This window comes from Protomyctophum parallelum (assembly GCF_964188405.1).
Source record: "Protomyctophum parallelum genome assembly, chromosome: 16".
NCBI lineage: Eukaryota > Metazoa > Chordata > Actinopteri > Myctophiformes > Myctophidae > Protomyctophum > Protomyctophum parallelum.
This window is the reverse complement of record NC_139711.1, coordinates 40,033,609-40,051,462: the sequence shown is the minus strand read 5'-3', so window position 1 is coordinate 40,051,462 and position 17,854 is coordinate 40,033,609. Positions and strand designations below refer to the sequence as shown.

At 43.2% G+C, this 17,854-nt stretch overlaps 1 protein-coding gene across 3 annotated transcripts in view; it reads right to left on the bottom strand.

The window, feature by feature from the left end:
* Nucleotides 1–17,854, bottom strand: part of pdgfrb (platelet-derived growth factor receptor, beta polypeptide) — a 45,333-nt gene that overhangs the window by 11,542 nt on the left and 15,937 nt on the right. For 2 of the 3 annotated variants that reach the window (XR_014570516.1, XM_083786441.1), the window contains exons 2-14: nucleotides 16,066–16,144; nucleotides 14,062–14,382; nucleotides 13,209–13,466; nucleotides 12,432–12,562; nucleotides 9,757–9,922; nucleotides 8,270–8,456; nucleotides 7,126–7,241; nucleotides 5,354–5,477; nucleotides 4,332–4,543; nucleotides 3,129–3,223; nucleotides 2,449–2,581; nucleotides 1,900–2,004; nucleotides 963–1,073 (exon numbers count right to left, since the gene is read on the bottom strand). Coding sequence is in view for 2 of the 3 variants with exons in the window: in XM_083786441.1 (XP_083642567.1) it covers nucleotides 963–1,073; nucleotides 1,900–2,004; nucleotides 2,449–2,581; nucleotides 3,129–3,223; nucleotides 4,332–4,543; nucleotides 5,354–5,477; nucleotides 7,126–7,241; nucleotides 8,270–8,456; nucleotides 9,757–9,922; nucleotides 12,432–12,562; nucleotides 13,209–13,466; nucleotides 14,062–14,382; nucleotides 16,066–16,117 (2,011 nt within the window). In the remaining variant the exon portion in view is untranslated. The remainder of the gene's footprint in view (nucleotides 1–962; nucleotides 1,074–1,899; nucleotides 2,005–2,448; nucleotides 2,582–3,128; nucleotides 3,224–4,331; nucleotides 4,544–5,353; nucleotides 5,478–7,125; nucleotides 7,242–8,269; nucleotides 8,457–9,756; nucleotides 9,923–12,431; nucleotides 12,563–13,208; nucleotides 13,467–14,061; nucleotides 14,383–16,065; nucleotides 16,145–17,854) is intronic. The other variant, XM_083786442.1, reaches the window with a different exon arrangement.

Genomic DNA, 17,854 nt, shown 5'->3' with positions numbered 1-17,854 from the left:
GAACCCATTCTGACCTGAGATCAGATTCTAAAAATGTCAGTCGCTCTTCGATTTTTCAAAAATAGCAGACCTACAAGCTCGTATCGCGCCACTCGGTGGCGCGATATGAGCTTGTAGATCTGCTATTTTTAAATAGCTAAAGCATAACATGATGCTGACACCAAAATGGGTGCCCGTTCAGAATGGGTTATACTGAAGTGCAAGGAATTTAGAATTTCTATTTATTTTCTATTTCTACATTGCAGTATTGATGCTTTTACTTGAGTAAAACATATGAGTAATTTCTCCACCACTGGAAGTTAGTGGGGGATGTGATGTCACCTTGTTTGTTGCATGCTCCCATGCAGCAGGTTGACGATGTTGAGGTGAGGTGACTCACCTTGTTTGGTGCTGTCTCCCAGCAGGTTGTTGAGGTGAGGACTACAGGTGACTCACCTTGTTTGGTGCAGGCTCCCAGCAGGTTGTTGAGGTGAGGACTACAGGTGACTCACCGTGTTTGGTGCTGTCTCCCAGCAGGTTGTTGAGGTGAGGACTACAGGTGACTCACCGTGTTTGGTGCTGTCTCCCAGCAGGTTGTTGAGGTGAGGACTACAGGTGACTCACCGTGTTTGGTGCAGGCTCCCAGCAGGTTGTTGAGGTGAGGACTACAGGTGACTCACCGTGTTTGGTGCTGTCTCCCAGCAGGTTGTTGAGGTGAGGACCAGAGTAATATAGTAAGAGAGTGGCGATACTGGCATTGACTACCATTGTAACAATGGAATGTGGAAGTGCTCATTCTCAATCTCAATGGGATAGTTCCAGCCATAGGAGCAATGTTTGGAACTATAGGCACCCGCGTTGCGGCGAGATCAAAGCGCGTCGCTACTCTCCTACTATACACTCTGGTGAGGACTGCAGATGACTCACCTTGTTTAGTGCATGCTCCCAGCAGGTTGTTGAGGTGAGGACTGCAGATGACTCACCTTGTTTGGTGCAGGCTCCCAGCAGGTTGACTATGTTGAGGTGAGGACCCAGGTGACTCATAATCTTCAGCTCGGACATCAGGGCCTGAGTCTCACTTCTCCTGGCCGTGGCTGCATGGCAGGAGGGAGCAAGAGAAAATAAATAAATACAGTGGTACGTAGTGGAAGTACTGTAAGTACAATATTGAGGTACGTGTACTTTACTTGAGTTACTTGCTCCACTATACATCTTGGAGGCCAAACATTATACTTTTACTCTGCTACAATTATTTGAAAACTTGAGTTACTAGATACTTTGTATAGGTTTTGATTATTATTACAAAACATGAATCACTTCAGTCCTATTTATACATTTGGGCCATTCGAAAATAGCCGATGTACGAGCTCACAATGATGTGACGCATTGTGAGCTTGTAGATCTGCTATTTTCAAAAGATTTGTATGGATTTGAAAACTTGAAATGGGACCTTCTTTATAAGTAGTACTTTTACTTTTGGTACTTTAAGTACATGTTGATGCCAATACTTTTGCACTTTTACTCAAGTACATCGAGTATCGACTATATTGCAGTATTGATACTCTTACTTAAGTAAAACATTTGAGTACTTTTTCCACCACTGAATAAATAAAGAGACTATGAATGGAGGCCAAAGAAAGGTAGCTATGAGAACAGGGTGAGTAGGGGGGGAAGAAAACATAAATTCAACTATGGTGGGCCAGCCCAGAGGGAATCATGCTGCCTCACAGAACAACAAAATAACACGTTGGCTGACATACCAGGCCCAGGTTGGCAAGCAAACTAAAGCACATCGGGGTGTTGGGATGCATTATTAGTATGTATACCATACGAATTATATTTGCTGTATAGACTTAATATACAGACTGTATAGACTGGATGCTAAAGCGCAGCTAGGGTGGAAAATGTTATAAATCTTACATTTGAGCATTTTCACAGCCACCTTTGTGCTGGACTGGGAATGGCCGAGACCATAGGCAGTGGCTTCGACCACCCGGCCGAACGCACCCGACCCAAGAGTGCGACCTGCGAGACGAAACAGTGGAATCAATGAAAGAAATGGAAAATAAACAGTTGGAAGTTAAATCATTACGCCATAAACTGAGGGCAAGGAAACGTCATTGTAATTCTAACTTATTACCTACTGTCTGCGTTACATCAGAAGGCTAAAATGGATCCATTTTTAATTTAAGCCCTATATTGCTGTTTGATGCACAGTGAAAATAGCTGATTTACAAGCTCAGAATGTGTCGCATTGCAACTCGTTATCGACTTACTTTAGCTATTTTTTGGATGCCAGGGTTAATGCGGTTAAATTATAAAACACGTGATCTGTGAGTTGATTTCAGGTAGCACTATAATGTGAATAGATTAAATCAGCATTGATGTCATTAAGTAAATGGTGCATTTGTATAGCGCTTTTATCCAAAGTGCTTTACATAGATTAGAAGCATAGAAGCACTGCCCTACCCAGCACCAGGTTGTCTCTGGGCATTTCCCAGGCCAGGTCATAGGGGAGATGAATGGGGTCCACGTAGATGTATTCATGGCCATCCAGACTCACAGACTCAATCACCTTCCATCTGATCTCATACCGAGGCTTCTGGGAACAAAGCAACAGATCACATACTTTGTTAAAAAACACACTCGTACACAAACGTAAGCGGTGGTGGAAAAAGTACATTTTTTTTTTTTTTTTAAGTAACAATACTGCAATGTAGTAGAAATACTATGTTACAATTAAGTAAAAGTGCAGAATTCAAAATGCACTTGAGTAAAAATGACAAAAGTATTGGTATCAAAATGTACTTAAAGTTCATGTGTGGTTAATGCATGGTTTGTAATAATAATTAAAAGTATACTAGTAAATAGTAGTAATAAAGGTTTTCAAATAAATGTAGTGCAAATTGGAAATACTCAATACAAATACCTCTAAATTGTACTTAAGTACAGTATTTGAGTAAATGTATAAGTTACTTTCCACCACCTCAGATCACATACTACACTCGTACACAAATGTAAATCTTCCTCATTGCTGACTCTTAATATTAATATACTCTTAATATACTCTTAATAACTCTTTTGGCTCATTTGTGGTGAATTATGGTAACCAATATGTTTTTCTAATGGCGATAGTGAACAAGTCTAACCTTCCTCCAAACGGCGATGAGGATGATGATGGAGATGATGATGATGACTACCAAAGCCAGAACGGCAGCCAATATGGCCACCTGGGAGAAAAGTGCTTTAACAGAAGAAAGAAGACAGCATTTAATAACAAAGACTTTTGAAATGTAGTTATGACTCTTGTACGCAGTCACATCATCAAACTGTAGGTTGTGAATAGTGCTAGTGTATTTTGGTCAAATGCAATGTTGAAACTATGACCAAAAAAAGGTCGACTACCCTTTTTCAATGACGAAAACTAACAAAAATAAGCTTGTAGATCTGCTATCATATATATTCTTTCATTTTTAACTCAAGTCTTTGTTTCTGGGGGGTCCCTGAAGCAAAACATTTTGAGATGGGGATCGTCAGCCAAATACCTTGACATGAAAAACTTTGAGCACCACTTGATTTAGAAGACATTTGTAGACAATATGGTCTCAAGTAACCTCGCCTCACCAGGCTTTCCACCACCTCGGAGGAAAGCCTGGTCTCTGTTTCATTTCGGTATATGATCCGCTCGGGAGCAGATGATATCGTTAAGTCATGTTGTAGTATTGTTTTGTAGTTGACAGGCAGGAACAACAAACCCGAACTTCCTTTTCCCTCAAACCGGAAGAATAACAATAAAAACTCTCGTAGCCTGCAGCTTTTTTTGAGAAACATCGGTTTGAGGGAAAAGGAAGTTCTGGTTTGTTTGCTTGATGATAAAACACCTACTGTTGGACACTAGCTTGATGATAAAACACCTACTGTTGGACACTAGCTTGATGATAAAACAGCTACTGTTGGACACTAGCTTGATGATAAAACACCTACTGTTGTACACTAGCTTGATGATAAAACAGCTACTGTTGGACACTAGCTTGATGATAAAACAGCTACTGTTGGACACTAGCTTGATGATAAAACAGCTACTGTTGGACACTACTGTAGCTTGATGATAAAACACCTATTGTTGGACACTAGCTTGATGATAAAACAGCTACTGTTGGACACTAGCTTGATGATAAAACACCTACTGTTGGACACTAGCTTGATGATAAAACAGCTACTGTTGGACACTAGCTTGATGATAAAACACCTACTGTTGGACACTAGCTTGATGATAAAACACCTACTGTTGGACACTAGCTTGATGATAAAACACCTACTGTTGGACACTAGCTTGATGATAAAACACCTACTGTTGGACACTAGCTTGATGTCGCGCCGGTCCATCCCTCCCCGGTTCGTGGCCTCACATCGCACCATGACCTGCTGGGGTTTGTGGAAGGTCACCTGGCTGCGCACCTGGCCCACCTTTCGGCTCTCGTTGTAGCTGACGTTGGTCTGGATGCTGACGGTCTCTAGGTCAGCTACCACGGGCCGCCAGACTGCAGACGTGTTGTTGCTACATCTATAGTTCAGGTCAAAAATAAAACACAACGGTGTTAAAGTCAATGATTCTCCGGTCTCCTTACGAGCTTTTTCTAGTAGTTAACAGTGGTGGGATAAAGTACTCGCATTCTTTACTTAAGTAAAAGTCCCAATACTGCAATCAATGTAGAACTACAACTACGAGTAAAAGTCTGGAATTAAAAATGTGCTTGATTTGGTAAAAGTACCAAAAGTATTGGCATCAAAATGTAGAAAACTACTCGTTATGCAATATGTCCCATTTCAAGTTTTCAAATGTATGAAAATATATTTTGAAAATAGCAAACAAGCTCACAATGCATCGCAACGCAATGTATTACTCAAGTACATTGTGATACTACTACAGAGTACGACTATATTGCAGTTTTGATACTTTTACTTGGGTAAAGAAATGTACAGTAGTAGTTTTTCCCATAGACATAGAAAGGTAGACGCCTCTTCCGGCTCTGGGGGCCTTCTGCGTTGGTGCCAAGGAACGTAATGAAAGGAAGGGACGTGAGTCACGTGACTGGACTGGAGGCCGCCATGACGCTCATGTCCATATAACTCTATGGGCGCACTTCCGCCCTCAGTGCGAGACAGGTCGCTCCAATGAATTGCAGTGGCGAAGGAGGCGTCTACCTTTCTATGACTATGGTTTTTCCCACTACCCCCCAGTCCATTGTTTGACAGATCGCCGTGGTGATGATGGATGGACTCACTTTAGCATGCTGTCACAGCTGTAGCAGTGGACGGCCAGCCCCCTAGTGGTCAGTGTTTGACAGATCACCATAATGATGGATAGACTCACTTGAGCATGCTGTCACAGCTGTACCAGTGGACGGTCGGGGATGGGACCCCCTCCGCCGCGCAGGTCACCAAGTGCCTCTTCCCAGGGATGGGACTGTCGGAAAGGTCTTTAATCTGAGGAGGAACTATACACAGGCAAAATGATCTAATCACAAAAGAGTTTAATGTATGTGAACTGTATATTATCAACTGTAAACAGAGGGCAATATCAATATGTACAGAGAAGGAGTGGTCCGCTTTATCCAGCACCAGCCAAGAACTGGATGTGCTCAAGACACCTGCTTTTTAAACTAGTCAATATCAATATGGCCATGTACACATGCAGACAAATGTGTCCGCGGCAAAGACTTGGTCTTGTCCACGGCAACTTGTCCACTTTCTTTTTCACACACCATTATAATGTTCTTGTTTTGATCATAAGATCAATTACTGAGTGTAAGTCTCCAGGTTTTCTTCATGACACTTTTTTTTTACTATGACACTATGGCACTGTGAGCCTGTGACAGAGCATCCTCTGACAGTCTAAATCAGGGGTTTTTAACAGGTGGTCCGTGGACCACTGGTGGTCCCTGGAAGTATTGCATGTGGTACCTGACCATTCATTTAGTAATGTAGGATTTGTTGATGTTTTTAAAATGTCTTTCCACTAGTTGAGAAACAGTGAACTGAATGACATGGTGACCTATGATGACCGTCCATGTAGTCATTTACTGACAAGTTGGAGGTCAAGAAATTCAACAGAAAAAGGGAGTTATCATCTCAAGAGTGGGAAATGCAGCGGATTGTTTGGTTGAGTCATTATTATTAGGAAATTATACTTAGTCAGTGGACAATTGGTTGAGAAACAGTGGAATGTATACACAAGGGATGTATAGCAAGTGTTACAAAAGCATTAATCTTAGCCCTTACCCCATATCCCCACCCAACACAACAGTGAGTGGTCCCCAGGTTGATTCTAAGTCAGGGTGGTGGTCCCTGGTTCACCATCAGTTGAAAACCCCTGGTCTAAATGTCTGATGTTCAACAATATACATTCATTGTATTTATAATGTTCAACAATACACATTTATCGTATTCATGCTGTATTGTATGCTTGTGTGACCTGTAGATTCTCAGTCCCACAGAAGATGCACAATCTGCACATTCTGCTGTGGTATATGACTCTAAACTGCTTGTGTTTAGATGCCATTATTGGGGAGCTGCCTTGAAGCCTGTGTAGTGGGGTGGTGCCTGAAGAGCTCATTACATTCTGGGGAGCATCTCGGGTGGATTGCTAGTACATTGGGATTGGCTGACTACTTAGCCAGGGGTGGAGTCAGTAGTCTATATAAATGGGGAATGGTTCAGTTGAGAGTAGGCTGCCATGGGGAGAGGTTGACACCTGTACCTCTCATTTAAGTTGTGTTGTTTAAGTTGCCTTTTCTTTAGTTGTCCACTTTTTTTTTATACTTTAAGAACTTTTCTTTTTCACCTGCAAGCCTGCATGCCTCCTGGTCCATTCTTTCATTTTCCTTTTTTTTCACTGACACTTTCCACTTTTCCACTTGGTAACAGACACATTAGGAATCCAACTAGTACTATTGGTTCTCAAATGTTTTATTTGCAAGGAGTCAAGGACCCCTTAACTCTGAGAGTGTACAAATGGAACCAGATGGACCCGTAGAATCCATTTGAGTTCCATTTGTACACTCTCAGAGTTACAGACCAGCTGTTATGGACACAGATGCAGCTTCCTCGATTTTAAAGGATTCATTTCTCATGAATGTATCTCACCTTGCACTTCCAGGTCAAAGGTCAGCTCCTTGGTGTCATCTCCGTTGGTGACGAGGACAGTGTAGAGGCCTTTCTGGTCTGTCCTGACCCGCACCAAGGTCAGCGTGCTGACATACCTGAGGTCATAGACATAGAATATATTAGACCCTCCAGAAAAAACACGGACTACAATCCTTGATTTTGCAATGAAATATGCAGGGTTGGGGTGATTTTATGCAGTGAAATTGTTCATGAAGTGAAATATGTGAAAAGTTGCAACATGTGCAGGGTTTTATGTGATTTTATGCAGTGAAATATGCGAGAAGTTGTGAAATATGCAGGAAGTTTGCGTGATTATGCGCCCTTTTGGGAAAATGCTTTTTTTGCACAAACTAATTAAGGCACAATATAACAATGTAAAATCATTACTGCATGTAATTGAAGGATTTACTGTAGTAAAACAATTGTAATGTAAAGCCAACCAACTACCAGATGTGTCATTCCAACACTTTCTACTTATCCTGCATTTTATCTGGAAATACTTGTTTTCCCAAGGTTCTTTTCACTGTTTAGCCTTGCGGGTGGCAAAAACAATTGTCCCTTGTCGACCATTTTCGACACTCGACAAAATAATCTGAATTTCATTTGCATAACAACACCATTGCAAATGCCCTCCTTTCTCACTGACAATGTTCTGACAATCCACTGTTTTGACAATGGCATGATGTGTGAAGTTCTCAAATGGCATCTGTATGTAAGAGATCGCTTGCTTTCCGCATGTTTCCTTGTTGCGACCCATTCGCGTATATTCTTCAACATAATTGTCTGTTTAGTGTTTACAGATCCCATGTGTGGTGTTGACAGAGAGGCCGCGAGGCCTCTCAAGTCAACACTGCCGTGAATCTCTCTGCCAAATCCTTATCTGGTGCTGAGTGACATGGGCTGAATGTCTCCAGAGGTTGTCACTCAGTGAACACCCTATAACGTAGGCCAAAGACTTATGTTTCCTTATTTGGACTGTCCATATGGCTCCAAATATTTGTCATGCAATTTAATTTGCGTGCATGCAGGGCCTTCAACCGTGATATACCGTACTAGTATGCAGAGCATTGTCAAGGTTGAAAAGTTTATCTTTAAAGTAGGTCTTGTTCTCTTATTGTTTCACCTGGTCTCGTGGGTTGGGTCTTGGCGCGTGGTGATGGTTTTGTCCCCGTTGATGGTGCCCTTCTCTCTGCTCCAGTGGACCTGAGGCAGAGGGTAGGCTTCGATCTCCACCCTCAGCTCCATGTTTTCATGCAGCTTCGCTGAAATGTTCCGTTCCTGAGCAGGCCTCAGGACCACAAAGCCTTTCTCTGCATGGTGACGAAGAGAAGAAGGTTAATAGAGGGATTAACTCATTTAAATATGCATATTTCATGCAATTTGAGGTGAAATTCAGGCCATCATCGTATACCGTGCAACACTACTATTATACAGAAATCTGAAATCTCATTCATTTATTTATTCTGTTTTATTTTATTTTTCTTCTTCAAAATGTCTCTCTTTTGGGTCTCAACTCTACGGTGAACTCCTGCTGTACAGCATGACGGCGTAAGCTTTTATAAAGCTTTCATAAACTTAGCACACTTCACTGGAACCAGAATAAGCATTCACAGACACGCTGTGTGCACGCTGAATGACAGAACCAGGTAGAAATGGACAGTGGTGGAAAATGAATGCACATTACGTACTTAAGTAAAATAATCAATACTACAAGTATGGAAATTCTCGGCAAGGCCTCACTCACACCTTCGCAACAGACTGATGTATGCTTGTTGTATACAAAGGGTGTGATACATCTTGCCCCAATGCATTTCCAATGGGAGTCACATGGTTTGACACAACATTTGTGTTGTATGAGGGGGAGGGGGGCAGTCGAAACACAGCCGAAAGCCATACAACAGCTTGTAGTCCAAAATGTTGTATCAAACCATGTGACTTCCATTGGAAATGCATTGGGGCGGCCATGACACTTACATCTTGCTTACAGTACATCTAGCATGCATTAATGTTGTAGATCGAAAGGTGTGAGTGAGGCCTTAGTTAAAAGTCCGGAATTCATGATTTACTTGAGTAAAAGTACAAAGGTATTGGTATCAAAATGCACTTAAAGTACCAAAAGTACAACATACTCATTATGCAAGTACAGTACTTAAAAAATATACTTAGCTACTTTCCACCACTGGAAATGGAATGGTCAGAAACTATGAAGGCTCTTACAGTAAAACGCACAATAAGGCATTCCTATAAACCTCTAAAGTCTAAATCTAGACCTCAGGATCACTCACCACATTGAATTATAGGAGATTAAATCGCACATTTATATTCTCTGAGAAATCACCTTGAACAGAAATAAATTCCAGATGATTTCTCTATAAACAAAAGGTGTCTTAATAGTTTCTCTCACCCATGGCTTAAGAATGAAACATATACAGGTAAGTAGAGAGCCACACAAAAGTCCCGCAATAATAATCTATCCAGCATCAGTTTATTTTGAGAGTGTGCGTGCGATGTGCGTGCGTGCGTGAGGGTAAAACTGTCTCACCGAGCACAGTGATGTTGATGTGTGTGCATGTGCGTGTGCGTGCGTGCTTGTGGGTAAAACGGTCTCACCGAGCACAGTGATGTTGATGTTGGCGGAGGCGCTGAGGTCTTGGACTCCCTCGTGAACGTGACAGTAGTATCGCCCGCTGTGTGCCAGCGTGGCGCGAGGGAACATCAGGCAGGAGCGCATGGACGTGGAGGAGAGCAAGTCTGTCAGAGGCTCCACGTCGGCCTCCTGAGAGAGAGAGAGAGAGAGAGAGAGAGAGAGAGAGAAGACATGGATGAGGAGCATGGACATGGAGGACAGCACGTCTGTCAGAGGCTCCACGTCGGCCTCCTGAGAGAGAGAGAGAAGACATGGATGAGGAGCATGGACATGGAGGACAGCACGTCTGTCAAAGGCTCCACGTCGGCCTCCTGAGAGAGAGAGAGAAGACATGGATGAGGAGCATGGACATGGAGGACAGCACGTCTGTCAAAGGCTCCACGTCGGCCTCCTTAGAGAGAGAGAGAAGACATGGATGAAAAAAAGAAAGAAAGAAAGTTACTATGTTTACCCAGGGTAACTGGACTAAGCTCAAGAACTTGTTTACAGCCAGGCCCTGCTCATAGAACATTTCATGGTAGGGGTTCAATGCCTTGTCCAAGGGCACTTCAGCGGTGGTCATTTTAACGTGCCGGTCCGGGGATATGAACTAGCGACCTTCCGATATCAAGACCACTCCGCAAACCGTTCGGCCACCGCTGCCCCACCGGGATGAGGAGCTCCTTTGCTGAATTGGAAAAAGTACTGAAAGTAAAAGTAAAAAGTCCGGAATTCAACATTTACTTGAGTAAAATACAAGGTACCCTAATGTACCCTAAAGTAACAAAAGTAAAAGTACTATTTGTGCATTACGTCCCATTTAAAGTTTTCAAATGTATAATAATGCTTTGAAAATAGCAGATCCACAGCTTGTAGATCGGCTATTTTTTTAAATGGCCGAAATGTATTTAGGGCTGCTGGTTAATGTATGTTTTGCAATAACAATCTAAATCTACATTTTGATTATTAAAGCTCTCAAATAATTGTAGTGGAGTAAAAGTACAATAGTTGGATCTATTGTGGAGTAGAACACGTTCACAGGTGTCCCTGTGGGACTGCTGCTGCAGTTGATTCAGAACACTGTTTGTGTGGATGATATCATTCCAGTTCTATGATGTTTACACTGGCTCCCTGTCTGTCAAATAATTCATTTCACAAGACTACTGTTTATAAAAAACACTGAATTGTTTAGGGTCATTTCTGTAGTATGTCACGGACCATCCAGACTTCTCCGGTCGTCTGTGGCTGGTCTGCTTTCTGAACCCAGAGTCGCAACTAAATATGGAGAGTAGACAGCTTTTTAAAATCAAAGCTGAACAACTTGCCTCTGCCTTTTAAAGAATATATTCTCCACTGTTCAACTATTTTTACTTTCACTTTGGTTTATTATTTTCAGATTTTTAAAGCTGTAAGACATTGCATGTAAATAATGTTTTCCGGTTATGTTCAAATAGTTTTCAGGTGTCTTTTCTTGTGTTTCTGTCTGTGTGTCTTTTAATGTCTTAATGTAAATGTCTTTTGTGTAAATTTAAGCACTTTAAATTCCCTTGCTGATTAAATGTGCTATACAAGTTAACAACAAAAATATTGTTTTTGGGCAAGATGGGAGAGAGATGGAATGACGTATACATTCGTAACCACCCGGTCTTGTGAAAATCTAAAACGGGACCGCCTAATATTCTAAACTTTCCGCGATTCTGCCAATCAATCATTTTTCTTTGAGACACACGTCCGAGTTTTTGCCGGGTCAAACGAGGAATCACGTGACGTTGATTCCCTGCCCCTATTTGCTCATTCTAGGACATTACGTATGTTTAGGCAAAAGAATACTGTAAACTCAATAACTCCCCAACCTAACCCCAACAAGAAGATACTTTTTTCCCGCCTCGAAAGTCTTTTCACAGCATCCGACAGCTGCGATTTGAATGGCTATAACAAATGATACAACAATAAATAAATAAAGGTTTATCAGTTACCAATTTCCTAGTCTCTCTCGACAGACAGGAAAAGAGGGCACTGTTTTTATTTGTTTTGCAGATGGCTTCCAAGCTTACCAATTTCCTGACATGATTATTACTTCATTATGATTAGGCTCCATGTGCTACGAGTGGGCTATCTATGGGGGATTAAAAAATGGAGGCGTGTCTCCACATCTTGATGTAATTTGGGATTGTTATGAGGCCCGCGAGCCATCGGGGAGGGGAAAGTCAAACAAAAGGCCTTGTTTCTTTGCTGCTGTTCCCACTCCCACTCACCTCTCTGTTGGGGTGGTCCCAGGAGAAGGACTACAACTCCCACTCACCTCTCCGTTGGGGTAGTCCCAGGAGCCACCAGCTCAGTGGCCTTGTGGTTAGAGTGTCCGCCCTGAAACTGGGAGGTTGGGGTTCGATCCCCAGCCAGGTCATACCAAAGACTGTAAAAATGGGGCACAATGCCTCCCTGCTTGACACTCAGCATCGAAGGGTTGGATTGGGGAGTCAAATCTACTAATCAAATGATTCCCGAGCGCGGCATGGCTGCAGCTCACCGCTCCTTGGCTGCGGCTCACCGCTCCAAGAGATGGGTCAAATGCAGAGAACAAATTTCACTGCGGTAACGTGTGTGACAAATCGTACGACTTTGACTTTTTTTTTATAGAAGGACTACAACTCCCACTCACCTCTCCGTTGGGGTAGTCCCAGGAGAAGGACACCAGGTCCACTCCATGGACCGTGCAGTTGACCGCCAGGGGCTCTCCTTGCTTCAGCACCGTCTTCGAGGCGTTGATGTAGCAATCGATGGCGTCTGGGACTGGGATATGGAAGGGAAAGCGCACGCGCAGATGAGAGGAGCAGGATCGGGGTAGAGTATATAGGGCTGCGCCTGCGGCTATCGATTATCTTCTTAGCGATTGTTATATTGCTATTGATTACTGATTAATCGAATAATCAATACGTTATATAATCGACAACATTGGTTAACGTGCCTGATGCGACACAACATATCGCAGAGTTGTGAGCTTGTAGATCTGCTGTGAGCTTTAGGATCTAATATAAAAAGGTAGGTGGCTAGCGCACATCCAGTTCCTGTCTGATGCTGGACTAAGGTAAGTACAGTGAAGAGAGGAGAGTCCGCACACAGGTTTGCTCCAAGGTGTTTGCTTTTTATTCAATACACCATAAATAAGGCACAACGTTTCGGCCGTGAACGGCCTTCATCAGGTCACCTGATGAAGGCCGAAACGTTGTACTTTAGGATCTAAAACATTTAGATGTAAGGAAGGAGAGAGGCGGTTGGTTGGCGAGATAAAGAGTACTATAACATATTTATAACGTACATTTGAGTGTTTAAACTATAGTAAAAAGCACAATTTTTCCATTCATAACAGAACGTAGTGTTGCCAAATGTTAGCCCTTTAGCTAAACAAAACCCCTCAACCCAACCCAACCCAACTCACCGACGATGCTGAAGACGTAGAAGGCCTGGGACTCTTTCACCTCGCCGTTCAGCTCTCCGCGGCACACGTAGGTGCGGTCCTCCAGCGGGGCCTTGTAGCCCTCGCTGGGCACGTAGAGGCCCTTGAGAGGCATGTCCCGGTCCCTCTCGTACAGGGTGACGTTGATGCGCGGGTCGGTCACCACGCACGGGATGGTTCCCTCCTCGCTGGTCTTGGTCACCATGCCGTGGGACCTCTCCACGAACCACACCTTAGGGTCTGAGGACAGGGGGGGTAGGGGGAAGACTTAGGGCCGATTCATACTCCTATTTTACCGCTGTAGTGCCGAAATGATTTCGGCTCGTCAGAAATTTTCTGTAGCACCGAAGAGCCAACTTTAAGACGGTACCCACCCCCCCGAACCTCAAATGACGTCACATTGTAGGCTCTACAGAGCCGAACCGACTTTTATTCGGCTCTAAAATAGGAGTATGAATCGCGTATGGGTCTCAGGTGGTCCCCAGATAAATGATAGATAGTTGGTAACCCTTATAGATCTTTAACTCTTGAGAGTGTACAATGAAACAAGCAAAACATGAAACCAAATGGACCCTTAAGGGTCCAGCTGGTTACATTTTTTGCTCTCAAGAGTTACATTATTGTTAAACATCTGACTTACTTAATTTACAAGAAGTCTACACAATTAGAGAATGTAGAAGAATTGTTATTTTGATCGTTAAAAGTCCTGGGTCTGAGAGGCTACAAATCTCTTGGTGGTCCGTGGCTCAAATGCCGAATAAATAATGGACCTTGATACGAAACGGGTTGAAAACCACTGAGGTAAAAGGTAAAAACGTTAATTGGCCTAACCAACCTGGCACGAAGACCGCCACCTCCTTGGTTTCTCCGGTGTGCAGGTCGGTGCACTCGTACACTGCCGTGTGTCTCCAGCTCACGTTGATCAGGGTCAAAACGACCGTGCCGGCGCCATCACCGCCCCGCCGCTCAACGTTGTACTCGTTGTCGCTGACCGGGACGAACAGCACGCCCTCCCTCTTGAAGCTCCAGTCCACGGCCTCGCTGCCCGAGCACGTGAGGCTGAGCGACGAGCCCGCTGACAGGACCAGCTCTCCGTCGGCGGAGGAGGGGGTGACCTCCAGGCAGGAGCAGTAGGGACTGAGACGCAGCAGCAGAGCTGCAGTGGAGACAAGGAGGAGGTTGGGTTAGGTTAGTTAGGGTTAGTCTTGCGTAGCCAGACAACTATTCCACAATCTCCGAATGCTGGAAGTCTGAAACTACACCTCCCGAAATCCGAGTAAGGAAGCTGCCATTTCCGTACATGAAAATATATTTAAAAATATCTTTACATTTTCTTTTATTTCCATTTCTGCTAAGCAACAAGATATGCTTACTGCTTAGGTGTGGGGAGGAGTGTCCACTTCCGCTTTATTGCTTACTCATGATCAGAGCTTCCGTTGCTCCAGACTGTATGACGGAAGCGTTTGAAAAATGTGAGAGGCAACTGTCTGGCAACGCGAGACTATACGTTGGGGTTAGCCTGGGAAGCATTCCTTTTCGGGTTTATGCTCCGGTCTGATCCAGTTGCATTCGATCGGATGGTAACTTCAACGTCATGTTGTAGTCACTGGTTTGTGGTCATCGGGCAGGAAACCACAAACTCCCACCACAAATTCCCTGTGATCAAGGGGCATCGTAATTTTAGGGCCTACCCAATAAAAGCCTCGATGCGGACAAGTTTCTTCAAGTACGTCTTGGAATCTTTGGTTTGGTATATCCATATTTTATTCCAACTTGTAGCGACTGGCAAGACTAAAAACAAACAGATGGGGACAAAAACAAAGCGCGGCAGAAACCCACAAACGGGAATAAGAGGTGTTTGTTTTTTCTTCATTTTTTTTCATTTTACCATCCGGTCTAGACCGGATCACAAGGCGATTTAGAAACACAGACCAGGCTTTCCTCCGAGATGGAAAGTCTGGTATTAAACTCGAGGTTAGCTTAGGGTTGGAGAGGTCACCATGACAGGGGTATGGGGGCCAAAGGTTAAAACAACACTATAATCCACAGATCCTGTTTCAATGTGCCCGTCCAGTGCGATGAAGGACGAGAGCCGCCCGAAGCCGATGCGTGGGAGGATAATGGCGTCTTATCATTGACAGATGTACTCAAAATGACACAGGCCAGCCGTCCAGAGGTACTGGGCTTATCTCGCGGGGCTAATTGGCCGGTGTGTGCCGTCAGGATTTCAACACAATCGTCTTTAATCACCATATAAGGGCCTAATGGTTTCTCACAGTGTGACTGTTGAGTTTGTTCAACCCGTTAAAGACCGGGAAAGGATCTGTGTCATTTATAACCACTTTATAACCATTCTTTTATACTTTGACTATTCAACAATAGCACGATATACAAAGCTAATAGCACATCACTTCGGGCTGCGCTGTGAGCTTGTAGATCAGCCATTTGTGCAAATCTTTGAAATATATATATATATTTTTTAACTCAAATCTTTGCTTCTGGGGGTCCATGGAACTAAATATTTTGAGGTGGTGATCGTATATCATTCTGGGGTATACTTGAGATGAAAACGCTTTGAGCACCACTGATATACTGTAGCAGTAACATATGTAACGTAAGATATTTCTTTGAATCGGCCTCAGGTCTAAATGGGCGTATAAATACATGGCATAAGACTTTTCTAACGTTCTGTTTATTAGATTTTAGTTTTCTTTTAAACAAATACAGAAACAAGCTGAGAAAGACAAACAGAATAACAAAAAACCAACAACACACACACAAGAAAAAGAAAAAAAAACTCCAATACAATTACAATACAAAGATTAAGTATAAAACCCACCTGTGACTATGAATGTCAGACGACATAATATGGAAACTTCCACGGGCCCCATGGTGGATGGCTCCAAATGTCTTTTGGTCTGCAAACCAAGAGAAGCAAAAACATCACTTAATACTAGTATACATACACTGTAGGACAATAACAAGTAATGTAAGACTCCAATAATTCAATATAGGACTATCCCATTTCTGAATCAAAATCTACGCTCAACACTCTGGGAAGAGATGAATGACACTAAGGTTATGGATTGAACATTCCGGGCAGAAAATCTCAATATCTTTCCATTTCAGAAAGATAAGCCCTGATGGATAGACTTCCATGGGGTCAATTAAGTTGCTTGGGAGTCGACTAAAGCCACATTTCATGCCCAGATAGTGCAATCTGTTCCCGCCGGCCAAATTAATTGCCAAAAGTTCAAAGAAATAAAATGAATGCTAATAAATTCATGTTTGTTTTTAATACTTCAAGAAGACTTCCCGTAATGATTTAATGATTTTCTGGCGTGCACACTATTTGTGGTCCAATTGACACAGGAATGCAATGCATGGCTGCACACAGACAGAACAACAATGTGTGTGGCTTTTTTGTCCGTGGTCCATCCCTGTTGAGTCCCACTAACAAATGGGTCACTGTGTGGTACTTTGCAGCACGCTGTGCGGCGACAACGCTGTACACTGAGTTATCCAGCATCACACTGAGCCATTAGTTTGGTGTGGTGAGAATGGAGACATGCATGACATGCCAGTAATAAAACTAAACAGGTTTTGAATGTCAATTTCAACCTTGCGTCCCTGTTTTGGGCATGTTTTTATAACATTTTAATTTTCACCCTAAACTTCACCAAAACAAAAATGCAGATTTCTTCCCCCCCCCCCCCTTTTTTTTAGCTAATTCTGAGAGTCAGTAGTGAGAGAGGGTGCATGTGTTTGGTCCAGAGTAAGTTACTAACCCGTCCCTAACCCTAAGTTAACAGGCATTATAGTCCTGCAACACTCTACGCCATACTAACGTCTAACCTAACCCTAACCTCACAGGGTGAGTTTTAACCAGCAATGCATGTCGTGAGACACAATTTACAATTTACAATTTAGGCATTTAGCAGACGCTCTTAATCCAGAGCGACTTACAATAATCAAGAACAAAAGCATGGGAAATACATCACAAAAGCATTTATCATAAAACATGCGTAAGCTAAGAAAGTAACAGTGGAATATCTATATTATGAGACTATACATATAAACTATATATATATACTAATATGCTATACATATGTACTATGGCGTGCTATGACTATATACAATGCAATTATAGTGCCGTCTACATAACATGCTATAAGTCTGTATCAGATGCTATCTAAGTCTACAGAAATGCTATCTAAGGGGGTAGGGTAAGTGCTATGGGCCATGATGGAGTCTAAAAAGGTGGGTTTTCAGACTACGGCGGAAGATTGGGAGTGATGCTGCAGTTCTGACTGCAATGGGAAGTGCATTCCACAGTTTTGGAGCCAGAAGGGAGAAGAGTTTGGGACGTGTGGAGCGTTGTCCCGGCGTTTTTAGTGAGGGTACTTCCAGCTTCCCTGCGTTGGCTGATCTGAGTGCGCGGGAGGGTTTGTAGGGTTCAATCATACTTGCAAGATATGGGGGAGCCATACCTTTGGTTGCCTTGAATGCCAGCATCAGAGTTTTGTATTCTGTGCGGGCAGCGACCGGGAGCCAGTGGAGGGAGCGGAGCAGGGGGGAGACATGTGAGAATTTTGGCTGGTTGAAGACCAAGCGAGCTGCGGCATTTT